The sequence below is a fragment of the Doryrhamphus excisus genome, chromosome 6 (assembly GCF_030265055.1).
Source record: "Doryrhamphus excisus isolate RoL2022-K1 chromosome 6, RoL_Dexc_1.0, whole genome shotgun sequence".
Taxonomy (NCBI): Eukaryota; Metazoa; Chordata; class Actinopteri; order Syngnathiformes; family Syngnathidae; genus Doryrhamphus; species Doryrhamphus excisus.
The window spans coordinates 1,113,723-1,135,409 of NC_080471.1; the positions used below are offsets into that span (position 1 = coordinate 1,113,723).

At 45.8% G+C, this 21,687-nt stretch overlaps 5 protein-coding genes across 10 annotated transcripts in view; 3 read left to right on the plus strand and 2 right to left on the minus strand.

Moving 5' to 3' along the window:
• Positions 1-142: 142 nt before the first annotated feature.
• Positions 143-8,844, plus strand: hdhd5 (haloacid dehalogenase like hydrolase domain containing 5). Of its 2 annotated transcripts, none has more exons than XM_058075446.1 (8): positions 143-437; positions 3,151-3,468; positions 3,534-3,646; positions 5,786-5,879; positions 6,579-6,612; positions 6,692-6,866; positions 6,935-7,123; positions 7,192-8,844. In XM_058075446.1, exons 1-8 carry the CDS (start codon positions 330-332, stop codon positions 7,595-7,597), a joined length of 1,437 nt encoding a protein of 478 aa, XP_057931429.1. In that variant the 5' UTR covers positions 143-329; the 3' UTR covers positions 7,598-8,844. The 2 variants fall into 2 exon arrangements, with proteins under 2 accessions (XP_057931429.1, XP_057931430.1); XM_058075447.1 differs by having other exon boundaries at positions 145-437; positions 3,259-3,468; positions 7,192-8,796.
• On the minus strand, positions 2,885-18,905 carry LOC131131087 (coiled-coil domain-containing protein 34-like). Of its 3 annotated transcripts, XM_058075452.1 has the most exons (9): positions 18,448-18,905; positions 17,404-17,485; positions 10,427-10,702; positions 10,231-10,345; positions 9,936-10,043; positions 9,592-9,750; positions 9,390-9,519; positions 8,556-8,705; positions 2,885-3,691 (listed from the first exon to the last, which is right to left on the minus strand). In XM_058075452.1, exons 3-9 carry the CDS (start codon positions 10,687-10,689, stop codon positions 3,612-3,614), a joined length of 1,005 nt encoding a protein of 334 aa, XP_057931435.1. In that variant the 5' UTR covers positions 10,690-10,702; positions 17,404-17,485; positions 18,448-18,905; the 3' UTR covers positions 2,885-3,611. The 3 variants fall into 3 exon arrangements, with proteins under 3 accessions (XP_057931435.1, XP_057931433.1, XP_057931434.1); XM_058075450.1 differs by lacking the exons at positions 17,404-17,485; positions 18,448-18,905 and adding an exon at positions 11,295-11,456 and having other exon boundaries at positions 2,887-3,691; XM_058075451.1 differs by lacking the exons at positions 2,885-3,691; positions 17,404-17,485; positions 18,448-18,905 and adding an exon at positions 11,295-11,456 and having other exon boundaries at positions 8,102-8,705.
• slc15a5 (solute carrier family 15 member 5) lies at positions 12,244-17,652 on the plus strand. The gene is made up of 9 exons (XM_058075459.1): positions 12,244-13,030; positions 13,465-13,687; positions 15,026-15,195; positions 15,393-15,613; positions 15,701-15,887; positions 15,994-16,182; positions 16,330-16,461; positions 16,549-16,657; positions 17,279-17,652. Exons 1-9 carry the CDS (start codon positions 12,676-12,678, stop codon positions 17,415-17,417), a joined length of 1,725 nt encoding a protein of 574 aa, XP_057931442.1. The 5' UTR covers positions 12,244-12,675; the 3' UTR covers positions 17,418-17,652.
• On the plus strand, positions 18,344-21,682 carry tmem17 (transmembrane protein 17). The gene is made up of 5 exons (XM_058075458.1): positions 18,344-18,546; positions 18,824-18,927; positions 19,519-19,632; positions 19,707-19,850; positions 19,925-21,682. Exons 1-5 carry the CDS (start codon positions 18,423-18,425, stop codon positions 20,000-20,002), a joined length of 564 nt encoding a protein of 187 aa, XP_057931441.1. The 5' UTR covers positions 18,344-18,422; the 3' UTR covers positions 20,003-21,682.
• Positions 20,256-21,687, minus strand: part of agbl2 (AGBL carboxypeptidase 2) — an 11,346-nt gene continuing 9,914 nt past the window's right edge. For all 3 annotated transcript variants that reach the window (XM_058075431.1, XM_058075430.1, XM_058075432.1), the window contains 5 exons: positions 21,538-21,681; positions 21,423-21,447; positions 21,163-21,338; positions 20,853-20,988; positions 20,256-20,673 (listed from right to left, as the gene is read on the minus strand). In XM_058075431.1, coding sequence (XP_057931414.1) covers positions 20,580-20,673; positions 20,853-20,988; positions 21,163-21,338; positions 21,423-21,447; positions 21,538-21,681 — 575 coding nt within the window. In that variant the 3' untranslated portion in view covers positions 20,256-20,579. The remainder of the gene's footprint in view (positions 20,674-20,852; positions 20,989-21,162; positions 21,339-21,422; positions 21,448-21,537; positions 21,682-21,687) is intronic.

Consider the following 21,687-nt stretch of genomic DNA (forward strand, 5'->3'; position numbering starts at 1 on the left):
TCTAAATCAATATCTGACGCATATCAGTCGTTTATGACATGTAAGCTGAGTCACTATCGCCTTGTAACGTTTCGTTTCCCTGAAACTGAAAGCCCGACTGAAAACTCAAGCAATGAGCGTTTCCGGTTACCAGCGTGACGTATGGCGCATGCGCACTCAACACCGACGGTACAATCCCAGGAGCAGCCAAACCAGTTGATTATTGATTAGAAGTTTTCTTTCTCTCCGGACGAATAAAATACCCGAGGTTGTTTTAGCGTGTAGCTGGACTTGTGTGGGCTAATGTCGGCTAACGTCTTTGGTCTGTCGCGGCACTAAAAGGACAAAGAATGCAGGTAGCAAGGTGTTCGAGTACCTGGAAGCTGGTGCAGGCAGGCTGCGGGAAAGCAGGACACCAACCGGTCGCTTCGCTTTCTACCTGCAGGACTTCCAGCCATGTAAGTCACCCGGACTGTGGTCCATGTTTAACCATCCTCGGGCTGAAGGTCGGCCTACTTTGCTAGTCGCTCTTATCGCTCCTGTGTACTTTCCAGGGCTCTGCTTCAAAGTCTCGGTTTACTTCAGAATAGAATTCAATAAACTCGCTGGGTAATATTTAGCTTTACCACAACTCCAATGCAAATATAAATATATTCTATACTTGCTATGGAAATATTCTAGTCGTTATGGCATAGAAAACCTCTTTACGAGCGTCTAAAACAGGCTTTAAAAACATTGTTAGAGTCCTCTCGACATGAAGTACCAACCCTATAGTCACCTTTACATCGGAAATACCCAATGGAGTAGATATAATACCCAATGGAGTACTAGATATAATACCCAATGGAGTAGATATAATACCCAATGGAGTAGATATAATACCCAATGGAGTAGATATAATACCCAATGGAGTACTAGATATAATACCCAATGGAGTAGATATAATACCCAATGGAGTAGATATAATACCCAATGGAGTACTAGATATAATACCCAATGAAGTAGATATAATACCCAATGGAGTAGATATAATACCCAATGAAGTAGATATAATACCCAATGGAGTAGATATAATACCCAATGACGTAGATATAATACCCAATGAAGTACTAGATATAATACCCAATGAAGTAGATATAATACCCAATGAAGTACTAGATATAATACCCAATGAAGTAGATATAATACCCAATGGAGTAGATATAATACCCAATGGAGTAGATATAATACCCTATGGAGTAGATATAATACCCAATGGAGTAGATATAATACCCAATGAAGCAGATATAATACCCAATGGAGTAGATATAATACCCAATGAAGTAGATATAATACCCAATGAAGTAGATATAATACCCAATGGAGTAGATATAATACCCAATGGAGTACTAGATATAATACCCAATGGAGTAGATATAATACCCAATGGAGTAGATATAATACCCAATGGAGTACTAGATATAATACCCAATGAAGTAGATATAATACCCAATGGAGTAGATATAATACCCAATGACGTAGATATAATACCCAATGGAGTACTAGATATAATACCCAATGGAGTAGATATAATACCCAATGAAGTAGATATAATACCCAATGGAGTAGATATAATACCCAATGACGTAGATATAATACCCAATGAAGTACTAGATATAATACCCAATGAAGTAGATATAATACCCAATGAAGTACTAGATATAATACCCAATGGAGTAGATATAATACCCAATGAAGTAGATATAATACCCTATGGAGTAGATATAATACCCAATGGAGTAGATATAATACCCAATGAAGTAGATATAATACCCTATGGAGTAGATATAATACCCAATGAAGTAGATATAATACCCAATGAAGTAGATATAATACCCAATGAAGTAGATATAATACCCAATGAAGTAGATATAATACCCAATGAAGTAGATATAATACCCAATGGAGTACTAGATATAATACCCAATGAAGTACTAGATATAATACCCAATGAAGTAGATATAATACCCAATGGAGTAGATATAATACCCAATGAAGTAGATATAATACCCAATGGAGTAGATATAATACCCAATGAAGTACTAGATATAATACCCAATGAAGTACTAGATATAATACCCAATGAAGTACTAGATATAATACCCAATGAAGTACTAGATATAATACCCAATGAAGTACTAGATATAATACCCAATGAAGTACTAGATATAATACCCAATGGAGTAGATATAATACCCAATGGAGTAGATATAATACCCAATGGAGTAGATATAATACCCAATGAAGTAGATATAATACCCAATGGAGTAGATATAATACCCAATGGAGTAGATATAATACCCAATGGAGTAGATATAATACCCAATGAAGTAGATATAATACCCAATGGAGTACTAGATATAATACCCAATGGAGTAGATATAATACCCAATGGAGTAGATATAATACCCAATGAAGTAGATATAATACCCAATGGAGTAGATATAATACCCAATGGAGTAGATATAATACCCAATGAAGTAGATATAATACCCAATGAAGTAGATATAATACCCAATGGAGTAGATATAATACCCAATGGAGTAGATATAATACCCAATGGAGTAGATATAATACCCAATGAAGTAGATATAATACCCAATGGAGTAGATATAATACCCAATGGAGTAGATATAATACCCAATGGAGTAGATATAATACCCAATGAAGTACTAGATATAATACCCAATGGAGTAGATATAATACCCAATGAAGTAGATATAATACCCAATGGAGTAGATATAATACCCAATGGAGTAGATATAATACCCAATGAAGTACTAGATATAATACCCAATGGAGTAGATATAATACCCAATGAAGTAGATATAATACCCAATGGAGTAGATATAATACCCAATGGAGTAGATATAATACCCAATGAAGTAGATATAATACCCAATGGAGTAGATATAATACCCAATGAAGTAGATAAAATACAGTAAAAGCCTGTCGTCTGGTGCTTGTGTGTCGCTAGTGACCCCTGGTGGCCAGTGTGGGCTACAGGTTATCAGCGTATTGTAGTTCACATGCTTATGTAGTATCATTTAGTCCTGTAGATGGTAGTCAACCACAAAACACCAGAAGCTACAAGGCTGCCCTGCTCAGGAGGCGGGGTATGTTGATTGACAGGCCCACCTTCAGCTCCAGGTAGAGAAGAGTCCAAGCGGTGGTCAACCTGGAGTCCCTGAGCATCACCAACCGTGGACGTCTGCTTTCACTGTTTCGTCTCCCGTCCAGCTGCCTCCACACGGCTCCTTCGGTCTCCTGTTCGACATCGACGGGGTTCTGGTGCGGGGTGGAACGCCGATCCCTGCGGCCAAGAAATGTTTCAGGAGCCTGGTGGACAAGCAGGGCAGATACAAAGTGCCCGTGGTGTTCGTCACCAACGCTGGGAACTGCCTGAGGCAGACCAAAGCGGAGCTTCTTTCACGTCAGCTGGAGGTGGAGGTGAGAGGAAAGCGTCAGCTCAACGCTTGCTTCCAACGTTCCCGTGGTCGCTTTGTGTGCCTCAGGTGTCGCCGGACCAGGTGATGCTGTCCCACAGTCCTCTGAGGATGTTCACGCAGTTCCACCACATGCGTGTGCTGGTGTCAGGGCAGGGCCCCGTTGAAGAGGTGGCTCTCAAGTATCCTGTCTTCATGTGTTAGCATGTGTCTTCTTAGCAGTTTTACTAGAAAGACAGTAACTTCTTAGCATGTGTTAGCATGTGTCTTCTTAGCAGTTTTACTAGAAAGACAGTAACTTCTTAGCATGTGTTAGCATGTGTCTTCTTAGCAGTTTTACTAGAAAGACAGTAACTTCTTAGCACGTGTTAGCATGTGTCTTCTTAGCAGTTTTACTAGAAAGACAGTAACTTCTTAGCATGTGTTAGCATGTGTCTTCTTAGCAGTTTTACTAGAAAGACAGTAACTTCTTAGCATGTGTTAGCATGTGTCTTCTTAGCAGTTTTACTAGAAAGACAGTAACTTCTTAGCATGTGTTAGCATGTGTCTTCTTAGCAGTTTTACTAGAAAGACAGTAACTTCTTAGCATGTGTTAGCATGTGTCTTCTTAGCAGTTTTTCTAGAAAGACAGTAACTTCTTAGCATGTGTTAGCATGTGTCTTCTTAGTAGTTTTACTAGAAAGACAGTAACTTCTTAGCATGTGTTAGCATGTGTCTTCTTAGCAGTTTTACTAGAAAAACAGTAACTTCTTAGCATGTGTTAGCATGTGTCTTCTTAGCAGTTTTACTAGAAAGACAGTAACTTCTTAGCATGTGTTAGCATGTGTCTTCTTAGTAGTTTTACTAGAAAGACAGTAACTTCTTAGCACGTGTTAGCATGTGTCTTCTTAGCAGTTTTACTAGAAAGACAGTAACTTCTTAGCACGTGTTAGCATGTGTCTTCTTAGCAGTTTTACTAGAAAGACAGTAACTTCTTAGCACGTATTAGCATGTGTCTTCTTAGCTGTTTTACTAGAAAGACAGTAACTTCTTAGCACATATTAGCATGTGTCTTCTTAGTAGTTTTACTAGACAGTAACTTCTTAGCACGTATTAGCATGTGTCTTCTTAGCAGTTTTACTAGAAAGACAGTAACTCCTTAGCATGTGTTAGCATGTGTCTTCTTAGCAGTTTTACTAGAAAGACAGTAACTTCTTAGCATGTTAGCATGTGTCTTCTTAGCAGTTTTACTAGAAAGACAGTAACTTCTTAGCATGTGTTAGCATGTGTCTTCTTAGCAGTTTTACTAGAAAGACAGTAACTTCTTAGCATGTGTTAGCATGTGTCTTCTTAGCAGTTTTACTAGAAAGACAGTAACTTCTTAGCATGTGTTAGCATGTGTCTTCTTAGCAGTTTTACTAGAAAGACAGTAACTCCTTAGCATGTGTTAGCATGTGTCTTCTTAGCAGTTTTACTAGAAAGACAGTAACTTCTTAGCACGTGTTAGCATGTGTCTTCTTAGCAGTTTTACTAGAAAGACAGTAACTTCTTAGCATGTGTTAGCATGTGTCTTCTTAGCAGTTTTACTAGAAAGACAGTAACTTCTTAGCATGTGTTAGCATGTGTCTTCTTAGTAGTTTTACTAGAAAGACAGTAACTTCTTAGCATGTGTTAGCATGTGTCTTCTTAGCAGTTTTACTAGAAAGACAGTAACTTCTTAGCATGTTAGCATGTGTCTTCTTAGCAGTTTTTCTAGAAAGACAGTAACTTCTTAGCATGTGTTAGCATGTGTCTTCTTAGCAGTTTTACTAGAAAGACAGGAACTTCTTAGCATGTGTTAGCATGTGTCTTCTTAGCAGTTTTACTAGAAAGACAGTAACTTCTTAGCATGTGTTAGCATGTGTCTTCTTAGCAGTTTTACTAGAAAGACAGTAACTCCTTAGCATGTGTTAGCATGTGTCTTCTTAGCAGTTTTACTAGAAAGACACAGTAACTTCTTAGCATGTGTTAGCATGTGTCTTCTTAGCAGTTTTACTAGAAAGACAGTAACTCCTTAGCATGTGTTAGCATGTGTCGTCTTAGCAGTTTTACTAGAAAGACAGTAACTCCTTAGCATGTGTTAGCATGTGTCGTCTTAGTAGTTTTACAAGAAAGACAGTAACTTCTTAGCATGTGTTAGCATGTGTCTTCCTAGCAAGTGCTAAGGTTGCATCCTTTCATTTGTGTCCGCGTGTGGAGCCCTCACTGGAACCCGTTTGGACACCCCTGGTCTGGTATGTTTAGCTCCTTCTTGGAAAGTACCAAAGCTTGTGCGTGTTTGCCTTTAACCAGATAACCTCCAGCCTGGGCTTCCAGAACGTGGTCACCATGGATGCTCTGAGAGAGGCATACCCGCTCCTTGATGTGGTGGACCACAACAGGAGACCCAAGGGTCAAGTGAGTTGAGGTTTAGGTAGCTCTGGTCTCCGTAGACCTTAGCAGCATCCCATCACATCCAATCACTGAGCAGCATCGTGCGGGTGCACCTCACTCGAGACAGTGGACAGTCCAGTGGACGGTCCAGTGGACGGTCCAGTGGACGGTCCAGTGGACGGTCCAGTGGACGCCGGTTCCAAGGCCAGACTTATCAAGGCCCATGCCTGATGCTTTGGTCCTGCACCTTTGGCCAAGTCTTTGTGAGGAAGCCTTCTGGACGCTGGAGACCCACAGGGTTGACACCGGGGCGACGGGAAATGGCCTGCCGCCTACCCTCAGGGTTCCTTGGGCAGAAAAGGTCCTCACATCTTTCTCGGTAGACGTCTCAGCCGTCCTTTCCGTACCCAACAAGGTGGCGTTTACTTGCCCGTTAGCATGAGCAACAGCAGCCGCCTACTAGCGCCTAGTTACACTGCATTTAAACAGGCACACTATGACTTCCTGTTCAGTGCAAAGTAAGCTTCAAAACAAAAGAGACTATGTTGGACCGAAGGGCTCACTTGGTTCATGCTGTTGTTCTATGGAGGCAGGAGATGAAACACGTGGCAACTTCCCAAGTTCATTTCCATCTCCTTGATTGTGGTCCCAGGCCTCTAGTCAGCCTTTAATCCAGATGTTGCAGCTCTCCTGTGTAAGGATGGCTTGTGTCTTGTCCCCCAGATTCCAGCCAGCAGAGGTTTGCAGCCAATAGACGGTAGGTTGGAGCACTTGGCCGGAGATGGAGATGTTACTAAAAGGAGAACTGAAGCTAATGTCTCTTCTAATTTGTCCAGCTGTCATTTTATTTGGTGAGCCCATCAGGTGGGAGACCAACCTCCAGCTCGTTGTGGACGTCCTTCTGACCCACGGAAACCCACACAGCAATTGGAATTCCACGCCGTACCCTCACATCCCAGTGCTGGCCTGCAACATGGACCTGCTGTGGATGGCCGAGGCCAAGAACCCCAGGTAGATGTTAGATATCCAGATCCACATCTACAGAAGCCACCATCAATTGTGTGGTGGCTTCCTGGCAGGTTTGGTCATGGTATGTTCCTGGTGTGCCTGGAGAGCGTGTACAAGAAGGTGACGGGTCACGACCTCAAGTATGAGGCTCTGATCGGTAAACCCAGCGTGGTGACCTACAATTACGCCGAGCTGCTGGTCAGGCGGCAGGCCGAGAGACTTGGGTGGACCACGCCCGTGAAGAGGCTGTACGCCATCGGGTGAGCCACTCCGTCCGCCGAGACCTGGTCCGCACGCCGCCCTTGTTGACCCCAGCCTGTCTCCATAGCGATAACCCCATGGCCGACATATACGGTGCCAACCTCTACAACCGCTACCTCCAGACGGCTCAGCGTTCTCAGGCTCAGAGGCAAGCGAGCCGCAGCCGATCTTCTGGCGATGGCGGCTGGCCTGCCATGACGCCAGCCGAGTTCGGCGGAGCGCCCGGCGTACTCGGGCCGGGGGTGGATCTCCCCGAGGCGTGCAGATCCATTCTGGTGTGTACGGGGGTGTACAGCCGAGACCAGAGGGAGCCGCCATGGCACGCCACGCCAGCGGCGCCCGAGCGGCGCATCTTCCACGGTCATAGGGACTTCCGCTTTGACCCCAGCCTCACGCAGCCCTCCTTTGTAGTGCAGGATGTCCAAGACGCGGTGGAGCTGGTGTTCCAGCAGGAGGGACGGCCGCTCCATTAGCTAGCATGCTAACCACGCCAACATTTCTATGCAATGTCCACTTGATGATGGCCATGCGGGTACGTAGTAGTACTCAGACCGTTGTTGGATTCTTCACTCGTTTCTCCCCTTTCTGTACTACAATGTGGTTCAGCACATATCATGTTACATTGTTTACATACGTGTACATACAGTGGAGAGGTGTGAAAAGGTTAGGGCACCCCTGGTAATGTTCCTGATGATCATCTATGATTACTATTGGCCTGTTTTAGCTACAGTAAACCTCGGATATATCGGATTCAATTGTTCCCACTGGTTTTGTCCGATATATATATGTATCGATGTATAGCGGCCTGTCACGATTCGGCGAATCGGAGCGCCACGATGCGGCCATCCGATATATCCGAGGGAAATTTAATGGAAATGCATTGGAACGGGACTGGAGATTTTGTCCGAAATAGGCGAAATCCGTTTTAAAAAATCCGATATATGCAATGAATTTTTATTGGAAATGCATTACAGAAATATCTGTCCGTTGTGAGCGAATTTCCGATATATCCGAGTCCGATATATCCGAGGTTTACTGTATTTTCATTTGTACATTTCATGAAGGAATGGTACATTGAGGCAATGCTTTAATAATAATAATCTTTCTGAATCTTCCTTTTTACTAACAAACATATTATGTGTATACATTTCTGAACATGAAGGTCAATAACCAGACTTATGTAATCGATTGGGCTTTCTTCTGCTTAATGACGCTAATTAAAAGCATCCTATATAATTATCCTATTATTCACCAACCATGACCTCATGCTTTGCAACTAAAACAGACCTTTTGGAAATCCAAGGACTTCCATGTGGAATGGGTGCAGATTCTGGCAGATCTAGAAAGCTTTGTGTGCTGGTTATGTGGACCTGCTCTACAGGAGTCCACAATCAGTACAAAAGTGTCATCGGTGTGCGTTTCTCAATTGACCTGCTGCGCCGCAGTACTGATGTCTTCTTTGGTCTTTCTGAGGCTTCCTTCTCGCTGTGCTTTCAGGCGATGTTTCTGGAGGGGGGGTGTGAATTGGCTTCCATGGGATTGGGTTGTAGAAGCCGGGTGGCGGGTGGTATCCCCAAGCACCTGCAGTGGGGAAAATATTTTTTTAAACCTCACATGAACAAGAGATCAAATATTAAACATTTTGCAGTACAAGCAAACATGGCCATTTCCTGTTAATGGAACGACCCGACAGTCCTCCTTGCTCCTCCTTGCTCCTCCTTGCTCCTCCTTGCATCCCCTAGCGAGGCTCGCCAGCCAGCCAGGGTGAGTTGCTGCCCCGATTGCATCATTCATCATCTTGCAGGAGGACCGACGGCGATAATTACACGATTTATTATATTATATTATTTATGAATGCAACATGGCGTAAGCGACCATCAGCAAGAAGACCAGAACGGTTGGAGCCATAACAGTCCCGAGACCTTTCACTTGGAACAAAGGCACCCTGTTCCTTTTCATTCATCTCACACACACTTTCATCATGACCACGCCCATCCCTCCTCGCCAAGATGGTGGGAACCAGAGCAGAGCCAAACAACAACCAACAGTTGACAGGAAGTTTCCTGCTCGTTGGGGCTGCCTCTACAAAACGGTCAGCGTGAGGAAGAGGAGCTCCGGTTGACTTTACAGATCGATTGGACCTCGCCAGACCTTGGCTGGTGGGCTGAACGCCCCCCCCAGGGCTGGCACAGGAACCGTGTGTATCTATGAAATTGTCAACCTGACTTGAGACCCTTTGGATTATTTCACAGCTGATATGCTCACCTGTGGGATCCCGAAGGCCTTTAGGCGTCGTTCTGCATTTCTCATTGTGTTTTGCCAGCCATTCCTTAAAGTTGTCTTCTGCCCTCCGCCGGCGCTCCTTCTCCTGCTCCTCCTGCAAGCTTGCCTTCTCCTGGCACCAAGAATTGAACCCAGTCAAAGAGTATCCACATTGAAGCAATGCAAGAAACCGGCTTGGCTTTACCTTCTCCTTTTTGGCCTTCTCCAACCTCTCGTGGTTCTTCTTCTGCAGCCACGCTTGATACTTTTGTTGCGCTTTCTGTTCCGTCTCTCGTTGCTTTTCCTGTCGCTGACGCATCGCCGCTTCCGCTCTGCTGCTTTTGGCAAGTTGCTCACGTCTTTCCTTGGATGACAGGAACAAAGGTCAGCATTAGAAGCACGAGGATGGTCCAATAACACGCCATCGTGCTGCTAGCATTATATCTCGCCTCGATATGGCCACAAATGGCCCCCAACACACTTTAGACACCCCCGCTGTGCCCCCCAGTGGCAGTGGCCAATGGACAAGGAGGGGGAACCCCTGGTCACCTGTTCTCGTTTCATCTGCTGCCAGTCTCGAATCTTTTGTTCCTCCATCCTCCTTTTATGCTCTCGTTCCGCTTCTTCCTGTTCCTTTCTTTCTTGGCGTGAACGCTCCTAATTGTGAAGAGACAGGAAGTACTTCAATTTGGGGCTGCAGTCAGAAAAGCAACAAATGCAGTACTGAAAGTATGAAATACTAAACAAGTACATTCGTAGACATACGCTAGTTTTACTTTGCAGGAACTTCACCTGCACTTTGATTACTACGCTAAGAATGCCCGACAAACTCTTGCCGACTTGCCTCATCCGTTTTCTTTTTCAACCTAAGCTGGTTTTCTTTTATTTTGTTAACCAGCCACATTTCCCACGCGCTGAGGACTTCAGGTTGGGCGTGTTCTGCCTTCCATAGATCAGGTCTAGGAAGAAACGGAAGCACAGACTGAGACAAAGGTCTGAAACGCTTCTAGTAGTAGTAGTAGTATAAAGCCAGGCAGTACCTGAGGGAAGAAATACTGCCTTGGTGCGTGTACTTGGGGGATGTCTGATGCGTTGTACTGAGCTCGTCGTCTTCATCGCTCTCATAGCTGTCATGATAGATGGGGGACAGCAGGGAGAACGTGTCGTCGTCCTCGGGGAGGACGTCGATGGCCCCCGGGTCTCCGGCCGGGTGGACGTGTTTTCTCTCGTTGGCCTTGAGAGGAGTGGAGCTGAAGTCCTCGGATGCGAAGGCGGGGGAGGAGGGCAGCCACCATCCAGACATTACTAGTGGAATTCTGCAGCGGGACAATTGGAGATGAAAAGAAAATTTGCTTCATGGTGGGAAATGACCTGATACCAAGTAAATACAAGCATCAAGTATCGCGATATCGATGGATACGATACTTCACACTTGAAATGTATCATGCTCGTTTACATGATTCTACCATTCATTTATTGATCATTATAATTCAATTAGGATATTGGAGGCAAACAACAATAATACCGTTATTATATATAATACATACAACTCTTGGAGCAAAATAAACAATGGATAGCACAGCTAGTACGGGCTAGTATTCATACCATTGATACTCGCCTGGCTCCATCTACTACTACTTCAAGGTACTCCAAAACCAATGTCATACATTTCAAATAAGGAACCCATGTCGCTTTCATCGGGTGATGCAAATAAAGCCACTTTCATCGGTTTGATGCAAATAAAGCCACCAAGAAGCATGAAACACAGTTAGCTAAGTTGGCTAAGACGTTAGCATCAAGATAGAACTACTCGCTGCTAGCTAAGTTGTTTAGCTCGATTTACGTGAAAATGTCCTTCAAGTTTGCTCTCCTTTGCTTAAATAGCAGCGAATCCGTGTAAATACTCACTTTAACGCTTTAATGTTTAACTGTTCGGACTTGATAGAAAACGGGAGCGCTTTTCCTTCCGTGAAGCAGACTACAGCGGGCGATTTCCCATGATGCACCGCGCACCTAAACAACGCCGGCTTGGTCACCATGGCGACGCTGAATGTTTGACTCTTCACAGGGCGGAAGCCCGAATCATCAGGTGGAATCGCTGTTTTGCTAAAGTGATATATATTTAGTATTGTGCTAGCATCGATGCTGACGTCACATTAAATCATTTTGCCGCGATTTTATGCTCATATGATCAGCTAATGGACAGCTAATGTGATCCTAGTTAACTCTAACTCTCTTTGTAAGCCTTTAGACCCGTCACGTAGACCTGCTACCTAGTCTAACCTTCACCTTCTGCTGACTAACGGAAGGCTGCTGTCCTGCAGTCTCCGCCCTACTTCACATCACCCGCCCAAATACAGCACGCATGCCAAAATGAGTTGGAGCGTTTTCTCGAAGAGCTGTGGTATTCTGTGAGCGCGTCTGATCGTGTGGACGTGACGGACATTTTGTTGTTTGTCCGAGGAGGAACGCTGGCCCGCTCATCTTTGCGCAGCATCTCCATGGGATCCAGTCAGGACTTGGACTAGGCCGCTCCAAAGTCTTCATTCGGTTTTTCAGCAAGTCTTCCAGGTCCTGAAGCAGCAAAACAGGCCCAGACCATCACACTACCACCACCATGTTTTACCGTTGCTACAATGTGGCGTTACTTTTACAGCAGATGTGATGGGACTTCTTCCAAAAGTTCAACTCTTCCCAAAGGAGACCAGCCTTAAGGGTCTTTTTGTTCTGCAGTGGTTCTGGTCTGGGAACTTTGGTCTTTCTTATGGTGGAGTCATGAACACTACCTTAACTGAGGCAAGTGAGGCCTGCAGTTCTTTGGGTGTTGTTGGGGGGTCTTTTGGGACCTCTTGGATGAGTCTTGGCTGCGCACTTGAGGTCATTTTGGTTGGCCGGCTGCTCCCGGGAACGTTCACCACTGTTCCATGGTTTCAGCATTTGCGAATACTGGCTCTCACTGTGGTTGGCTGGAGTCCCAAAGCTTTAGAAATGGCTTTATGACCTCTTCCAGAGTGACAGATGTCAATTCATGTCATTTATGTTTTACATGAGTAAATATTCACACGGCCTTCTCAGCGCTGTATGACGTCTTAGCGTTGGCATCCTTTCATGTTTCCCCATGTGGCCCCCCGTGAAAAGGTTTGGACACCCCTGCAATAAAATGTGAGGCTACTCAGCCGGCAGTCATGTGACATGTTGCTGCGGTAGCCCCGCCCCGGCCTCAGCCGCTCCCCTCCTAGAAGACCCGCACTTCTTCACATCCACACACCACAGCATTACACGGGGTGGGATGGTGGCAGGAGAAGTCCAGAGACTGCCCGAGGGCAAACGCCTCCCAAGGAGGTTCTCCAAGACACCTCCTCATCCGGACCGGAGAGCCTCCCCCAGAAGCCGCAAGAAGCTCCAGGTCATCATCTGCGTTCTGCTGGTGGAGCTCCTGGAGAGATTCACCTTCTTTGGCATCGTGTGCAACATGGTTCTCTTCTGCACCGTCAAGCTGGGCTACGACAACTACCTGGCGGCAACCGTCAACCTGTGCTTCATCGGAGCCAGCACCCTGACCCCCGTGCTGGTGGGGTGGTTTGCTGAAACCTGTCTGGGGAGAACCAAAGTGCTGTACCTCTCCGCTTTCCTCCATTTCTTTGGTAAGGAAGGTGATGGCTGATGTTTGCTGATGATCACGCTTGGTGAAGACAGCACTCAGCCTCCATTGGCCGCCATTGTTATTCTTTGGATCTACTCTGGTTTGAATTCAATTGTAAACTGTCCTCGAGACCCCTAGACGTGACCAGAGTAGGTCCAGGTATGCTAAGAAGTTCAATGTGGTTGTCACATGACATATCTCCTGTGGTGGAATGGACATTATTTTAATATGGCCTAATAGCGATATCCACTAATATCGTATTTTTATGGAGGGCAGGTAATTATTATCTTCTCATAACGTTTTTATTGCTTTCTTTTCAGTGTGGTCGTAACGATCCACGGTGATGTCACGATGGCGGCCTTTTTTCTTGTGTTTTATGATTGTGATTGTATTCTCCATGATGGTGTACCATCTACGTCTACATACCATCTCCAGGCACGGCCATGCTGCCCGTGGTGGCGTTTCCTTTTGAAGACTTCTACATCGACATGCACCATATGAGCCATAAGTTGGACCCTCAGGAGCAGCAGGCCCTGTTCTACACCGGCCTCCTAGCTGCCGCCCTGGGCATCGGGGGCATCCGGGCCATCCTTTGCCCCCTGGGGGCGTACAGCTTACAGAGCTACGATCAATATCAGCTGCTGGGCTTCTTCAACTGGTAAGTGACATCAACATCTCCTCACGGTTCTTCATCTAGGTTGTCAACCGGACTGTTGGGGTCTTCTTAGGAGACCTTTCGCTGGAGTCTAGTCTAGTCTAGTCTAGTCTGAGACTATAGCTACACTATCTAGTCCGTCTGGAGCGGTCCTACCTAGTTGTTCAGCATGAAGTGATGAAGCTTGCTTGGATTCAAGTTATCAAACCACAAAAAGCTTTTCATTTCACCTAAATAATGTCCTAATATTATCTTAGAACAGGGGTGCTCATTAAGTCGATCGCGAGCTACCGGTCGATCGCGGAGGTGGTACTGGTTGATCGCTGGTCGATCGCAGCGTGACATAAAAAAAATATCATCCCAGCGTCAATGCCGTCACTTGATTGATATACAGGGCAGCCATTCAGATGACAACTGAATGTTGCCCTTCGGGCGACCAATCAAATCAAACAACGTCTCTAAGTGCAGCAGAACTTACGATGTCAGCCTATCATCCATCCCCGTTACTTGATTGACATACAGGACAACCAGTCAGATGACAACTGAATTTTGACCTTTAGGTCACCGCTCATGCGTAAACAACGATGCAAAGTGCTAAGCTAGTCGGCGAATTGCGAGATTTTAAGCCCTCGCTAAAGTTTATGGTCACTAAAATGAGTGAAGGAGCTGGACCAAGTAAAAAGGCAAAAACTGGACCAAGTAAAAAGGCAAAAAACATATCACTTCCATACGGATATGGAATATTATACGGATATTATGATACGGATATTATCCATGACTGATAAACATTTGGAAGTGTGCTTGAGGCTGGCTATCAGCAGCTACTGTCCGGACTATGCATCCCTGGCTGGTTCAATTCAGTGCAAGTCATCAAAGTAAACTCAGGTAATTACAAAAAATGTTAATAGTTAATTATGTGTGTTTTGCAATATTGGCTCATTTGGTTATGTAAGGTACATCAACATACATTGTACGTACAAATAATCCTCAATACATTTGAAAATAAATAGATGTTTTGCATTTTTGTAGTGGGTAGATCATTTTGACTCGGCCATTTTAAAAGTAGCTCGCATGCTGAAAAAGTGTGAGCACCCCTGTCTTAGATTATAATAAATAATATTAATGGAAAGTTCAGCTGCATAAAGTAGAAATGTTAAAGAAAGATATTTGTTTAAAGTCTGAATATCATGAATATCATATTATGAAAATCACCTCCCATTTTAAGGCATAAGGCATCCTGGTTGAGGTTTGAATCCCAGAAAGATGTCTGGTCATTGAGTGTGGACGCTGGCTCAACACCAACACATGACTTGGCGTGTGGTGTGTTTTCATCATGTGTAGGTTCTACTGGTTGGCTAACCTGAATTCCACTGTTGTGTTTCTGGGTATTGCTTACATCCAGCAATCTGTGGCCCAAAATCTGGCTTTCCTAATCCCCTTCGCCTCCGCACTGCTGGCACTCATCGCCATCCACATGATGCGCCACAAGCTCACCTACAAACCCAAGAAAGGTAAGACACACCATTACTTATGATTGATTGATTTGGCTGTCCGAGCTTCCATCCATCCCTTTTCTATGCCGCTTATCCTCATGGGGGGGGCATGCTGGAGCCTATCCCATATACAGTATGCTAATCTCCTGGAGATGTGGTCTGTTCGTAGACACCATGGATGATTGAGAGCCTGCGTCTTCTTGTCTCTGTCAAAGGCGGGTCCCTGTTGACCACCCTGGGGGTTTTCTTGAACTCTCTGAAGATGTGCTGCCTTCACTATCGCCACCTGAGTGGGGATGTGCCGTCATGGCTGGACCGGGCCAAGGAGAACAACGGCGGCCGCTACAGTGAGACTCATGTGGAGAACGTCAAAGTCCTGGCCAAGCTCTTCCCTCTTTATGGCCTTCAGCTGTTGTACCGAGCCTGCGTCACTCAGGCAAGGCCCTGAGGATATGCTAATATGCTAATGGGGGGGGGGGGCTCCACCCCTGTTTTGATGTGCTCAGACACCTTTTCCCTCCAGATCCCGTCCGGGTACTACATCCAAACCATGAACTCAAACCTCCACCTGAACGACGTGCTGTTGCCGATGGGGACCATGAACGTGATCAGCATCGTCCCTCTGCTGATGCTGGCCCCCCTGATGGAGTGCGTCACCACCTTCTCTCTCTCCTTGGCCAAAACGCCGCCCGCCCCCGCCAGAGTCATCAGTGGGTGTTTCCATCTCCAGTGATGCAACATATTGTCTGGCCCGTTTCCTCTAAAGGTGTGTCCTCAGCCCCCCCGTATGTCCCCCCCGTCTGACCCCCCCTGCAGCTCTCGGACATGCATGTGCAGCTCTCTCCGTCCTGGTGGCGGGTTTGTCGGAGCTGCACCGGAAGGCGTTCCCCCTGGTGGAGCAGACCCTCTCCGGGAAGGTCCTGCAGGTGTCCTCCATGCCATGTTTCCAGCTGGCGCCGCAGTACGTCTTACTGGGGTTGGCCGAGGCGCTGGTCACGCCCGCATGTGAGTGACCACCATGAAACCTTTACCAGTTTCCTTCCTTCCTTCCTCACATTGACTTATAAATGTCGTCAGAATTTTGTATTCAGATTATGAAGAATATATGAATATATGAAATATGCTCTCTATGCCTGCCTATCTCCATGCCAGGTTCCCTCATATCTTTCCAGCTGACCCCCGGCCACATCCGAGGAATCTCCTTGCACTTCCTCACTCTGTCCTATGGGGGGGGCTGCTTCCTGGGGGCCCTGTGCATTCAGCTGCTCTACCTGCTGTCTGGAGGTAAGGACGCCATACTGTATGGTAGTACACGTCCAGTACCGTCATTCAAAGTGCGCTACCTCATACAGCGTGATGCGCCGTTCGCAGGTAACTTCTACCCGACCGTGCTGCATGATGGGAATCTGGAGAGATTCTTCTTCCTGATGGCCACACTGATGTTCATCAATACTTTTATGTGCCGGACTGTAGCCCACAGGTACTGTACTGTGCACTGTGTGTATGTATTACTTCATATTGTCTGCACCAAGTATAAAAACATCCATCGTCATTAGCCGACATGAGGCCAAACAGTCATCGCTCGCCATTTTGTGGTTCAAACGTCCATCGATTTTGAAAAATTCATGAATCAATGGATGGCCCATATTGTTGGTCAAAATGCATATTAAGCAAATTTGACATATTCTTGGCCTAAATGAAGCCTTTTGTAGAATAAAAATGGCCGAATGGTCTCCAGCCAATCAGGACGCAGGAGACAATCCGAATGTTATGGTTCTATTTTTATCAGGCTATTGCCTGCCGTGAGCACACGTCTTCAACACGAGTATGCAGCACCCCCTAGTGGTAGCCGTAGTAAATACAACAACACAACAGCATGATAGAGCCCTCTGATGCTCAAGTGTTGATACTGACCATTAACAATAATAGACTTGGCTTCAAATACATATTTGTTAGCCTTTTTACAATGAAAAAATATCTAAATGGCCCCCGTATCCCATACACCTTCGCTTCAATTTAAAAAGTGCAACTAGCGTCCCTCAGACGTCTACACTGCAGTGCATATTCCCAGTTTTCCAACATGCGTGGTGTTCCTCTCCAGATACTTGGACTTGAGTGTGCGGGGTCAAGCGCTGCCCATCAGCCCGCTGACGGAGAAGCTGCTGCAGTACAAAGCCCGCCTGCGCTACTATGACACCTTGGACGACTCCTACGCAAACAACTCACACGACACGCTGTGACCGTCATCTGGACATCCTGTGGCGCTGGCGCTGCTTACCACTGTCTCATTTGACCTTGATGTCATGACCTGGGAAGACATGAAAGTATTTAGCCACATGGGCTGTGTATGTTTAATTGCTTTGCACAGGGGGTGTCCAAAATGCAGAAAGAACAGCCGACTGAAATTGATACTAGTTTGTTGACAAATATCAAACTGCCCCACGCATGCTTTCATTTTTCACTATGTGGCCCTCAATGGACACCCCTGATTTAGAGCAGGTTTTTGCAATACTGAATAAAGAAGTGCCTGTATATAAAGTATAAAACTAAAGCTATAGCATGAAAGTGTGTTTTTCTATCCAATACACAACATCAAACTATTCCAAAGAGACTTTTGAATAGGTGGTGTTATGGCGTTTCCGCATTTATGTATGTCTTATATGTAAAGTGTTCTATTTAGCCCACAAGAGGGCGCCATTGTTACATTGTTCAGTTGAGAATCCTTCCACGAATAAAAGTGTAAACTATTGCGGCCGACGTTTCTAAGTTCACTAAAGAGAACAAAAGCTGCGTCAGAGTTTCATTCATTTATCACATTTGACATATTTTGGGCCTTACTTGAGCATTTTCAAGACTAAAAATGACTGAACTAAAATACAAATAATACAAATACACACTCAATGTATATATATTTTATTTGTATTTATTTATTTTCGGAAAGGGCATTGTCATGTAGTACCCTACATGTACCCTAAACCTTGTTTATTGCAGTTTGAGGGAACTTATACCCAAATGTGTATAGTACAAAAGTACGTTTGTGAGACAATGCAAGAAACGTCTTTGTTAAAGATATATGTAAAATATGTCTATGAAGTACTATGTTGGCGATGCTATAGTCTATTATACTGCTGACTATACTACAGTACTATGTTGACCCAAAGAAGAACCGCGAGTTTCCTGGTTGCCATGGAGCTACGTGACAACAGGGAGGAAGAGTTAGAGGAGGGCCTTTTTGTCCGTCTTACATGGAGGTTGAAGTGATGGACTTACCAGACACTCTCCGAAGACGCTTGGAAGACTTTTCTCGTAATGTCTTCGTGGAGCAGAGTCAGCCTCCGTCGAAGGCGCGAAGCACGTCTTCGCCGCACGGTAGCGTCAGCAGCTAGCATGGCAGCTAGCATGAAAGCTAGCATGGCAGCTAGCATGAACGCTAGCATAGTAGCTAACATGGCAGCTGGCATGAACGCTAGCATGGCAGCTAGCATGAAAGCTAGCATAGTAGCTAACATAGCAGCGAGCTAGCATGACTGCCGTGCTACCCAATGGTGGCGACTTTGTTTGTTTGGAGTGCTTCCTGTAGCTTTGTGTGTTTCAGAAAAGCCACAACGCACCTCAACAATTTGTGTTGTGTTGTGTTGTTTTCCAGACAGGCGGGTTCTGTCCAGCCTGCCCCTCCAGATGTCTCTGTTCTTTAACATGTGGTTCTTCCCCCTGTGGTGGATCAGTGAGACTGTCATGCTGCACCTCAAAGTAAGTTTTTTAATATAAAAAATATTAACTCTTATCATTAGTTTTCTAACATGGTTACAAACCTTTCAAACCAACCGAAGCGGAAATATGTCCGAGCAGTGAACATGTTCACGTGTGGGCGGATCGATCCCAGTAGCGATATCGAATCGATACCAGCTCTTTGGTATTTTTCAGCTCTCTTCTACTTCTGTGTTTATGTTCATGTTGTTACATTGTGAATATTGCTATATTTGCTAGCGTATTGTTTGAACCATTATTGACTTTATTTTGCTAAAACTGGGGGTGTCCTAACTTTTTCCACAGAGAGCCACATACAGAAAAATCTGTCTTGCGGGGGGCCACAAAAAATTCCATTTATTTAAAGCCAAACGTTTGGGTTAATCATTATTAGTATCATAATTTCATCTTTTTATTTCACATTTCATTTGATTTCTACAAGGTGCTACGGGCCAATAATAAGCGAGTCACGGGCTGTAAATCGCCCCCAGGCCGCACTTTGTATGTGCTCCAGGCAGTAATGTAAGGATGTTGCTGACATTGTCACATGATTGCATTTCCCGATGCCATCCATCTAACATCCAACCCTCCCAGTACTCTGCTTTGCCCGACTACTACAAGTTCATCCTGGTGACGGTCCTCATCCTGATGACCATGATCGAGGCCATTAGACTCTATCTAGGGTATGTGGGGAACCTGCAGGAGAAGGTATGACGTGATGTTGAATGAAGGCCCATCCCCAGAGCGAGGCCCCGCTGACCCTGTTCCCGCCCTATGTGAAGGTGGCGGAGTTGGCGGGCTTTTGGCTGCTGAGCATCCTGCTGCAGCTGCCCCAAATCCTCTTTCTGCTCTTCAACCAAGGCATCCTCGTCCAGCCGTTGGAAAGGGGCGTTCACGTCGTTCTCGCTCTTTTCGTCCTCACTCAGGTACGCCGCCGCTCATCACGTGGACGTCACGGTTGTCGTTTTTCATTTCTTTTGTCGTTTTTCGCCCCTGCTAGGCCGTGGTGGGCTTCGTGGCTCTACGGGACTTGGTCAGACACACGGAGAGTCAGTTCCATCTCCGTCAGTTTGACTGAAGCATCGACTTCCTGTCACCGCGGGGGCGTCGCTCTGCCAAGACTCAAGGCCAGGGGGGTCCAAAGTGCAGGCTGGGGGCCATTTACGGCCCATTCTAGAAAGTATGCCCCTCAAGTCGGCCTGGTTTTTGTTGTTCTTGTACACAATCGGAAAGCGGCCTCGCATCCTTCCCTCGTGTAGAACGTGGTCCTCCCTGGAGGCCGCTGCCCCCCCCCCCCCCCGTTGTTGTAGGCACAATGTGTCAATCACTGCTTCATGAAAACAGAAAAATATTTATTTTGTATTCAGCATATTCCATATGAGATTGTATGATTGTTTTTGTACGTTTTGTACAAATAATTGAATCAATATGTATTGACACTGCAAGGTGATCATGTCCATCATGTCCATCTCCATTAATTCGCCCAAACACAGCTGGGATAGGCTCCAGCATACCCCATACAAGATGGAGGTCCATTATCCCAGGAAAACAAAGTACAGTTGGGATATTCTTCCGGCTGCCGTGTACTCTGAAAGGATACCTTCTTAGACATTCCCTTGTCGGGCGAAGAAGTCGGCGATCCTCCGCCTGAAAGCTCATGAATCATGCCACTCTGTGGACGAGGGGGACTTTGTCACGGGGGGTAAAACACTTTTTGTTCCTTTGTCTTCTCGGGTCGTGTCGCACAGACTGAGGAAAAATGAGAAAACATCCAAACGCTTGTTCTGTTATGATGACAGCCGAGCTAACAGTGGCTAACAGAATCAAACCCGAGCATTCACACCACGTCCACCGCGCCAACATGGCAACTCAAAGCCACCATGGAGATGTTTGGTGGAGACACAGGGACTGACAGGAAATGATGGTACCTGGTTCCTCGCAGGTCCGTGCACCTCAGCACGGGAACTAAGACGTTGGAGTGGGGGGCAGATTTTCTCCGGGACAGTTCCAAGATGACGTCTCCACGGTTCCGCTCTTGAAATGGATTATGTTTCAGCAATCCCACTAAGAAAAGAAAAGAAGTTTTACATAAAAAGTGACTTTTTAAAAATCTAATTATAACTTTTTATCTCTTAATTTGGACTTGTCTCATAATTATGACTTTCCTGCCTCCCAATGTAAGATTAATAATATCATAGTTTTTATCTCCAAATTGTCTGGAACAGAGTCATGACCAACCTTCTGCCACGCCTCCTTCCTTCCTCTTTTCCCGCCATTTCTTGCTGGCTACGTCGGCATGCCCGCTGGGGAAGTCTTCGTGCACGTAGTAGCGGTTGGGCCCCAGGTAGGAGTGCGCCCCTTTGCACCCGGGGCAGCCGGGCAAGTGTTCGATGGTGATGTTGGACAGCAGGCGCCTGGTGGGGAATCGACAGCCAAGATGAGGACTAAGTGAATCCAAACGAGCTCAACCAACCCACCCCGAAGAACGTTAGCGTTACCTGTCGGCGTGGAAGGGTGACCGCCCTAAAAGCGTGACGACAGGGACAGTTGACTGAATTGACTGAGTGGTGATTAGCACCAAATGACAGCAAGTCTAGAAGATGCAGTACTCACTAGATAAGCACGGCTGCTGCTGGCGCTGCTGATGCTGATGCTGATGCTGGATGGGATGCATGAATTTGGGGGGGCGAGGAAGCACGGCGCTGAGGTGCAGCAGCTGGGATGAGTACCTCCACTGGGCTGTGTTTCTTTGCTGGCCTGTTG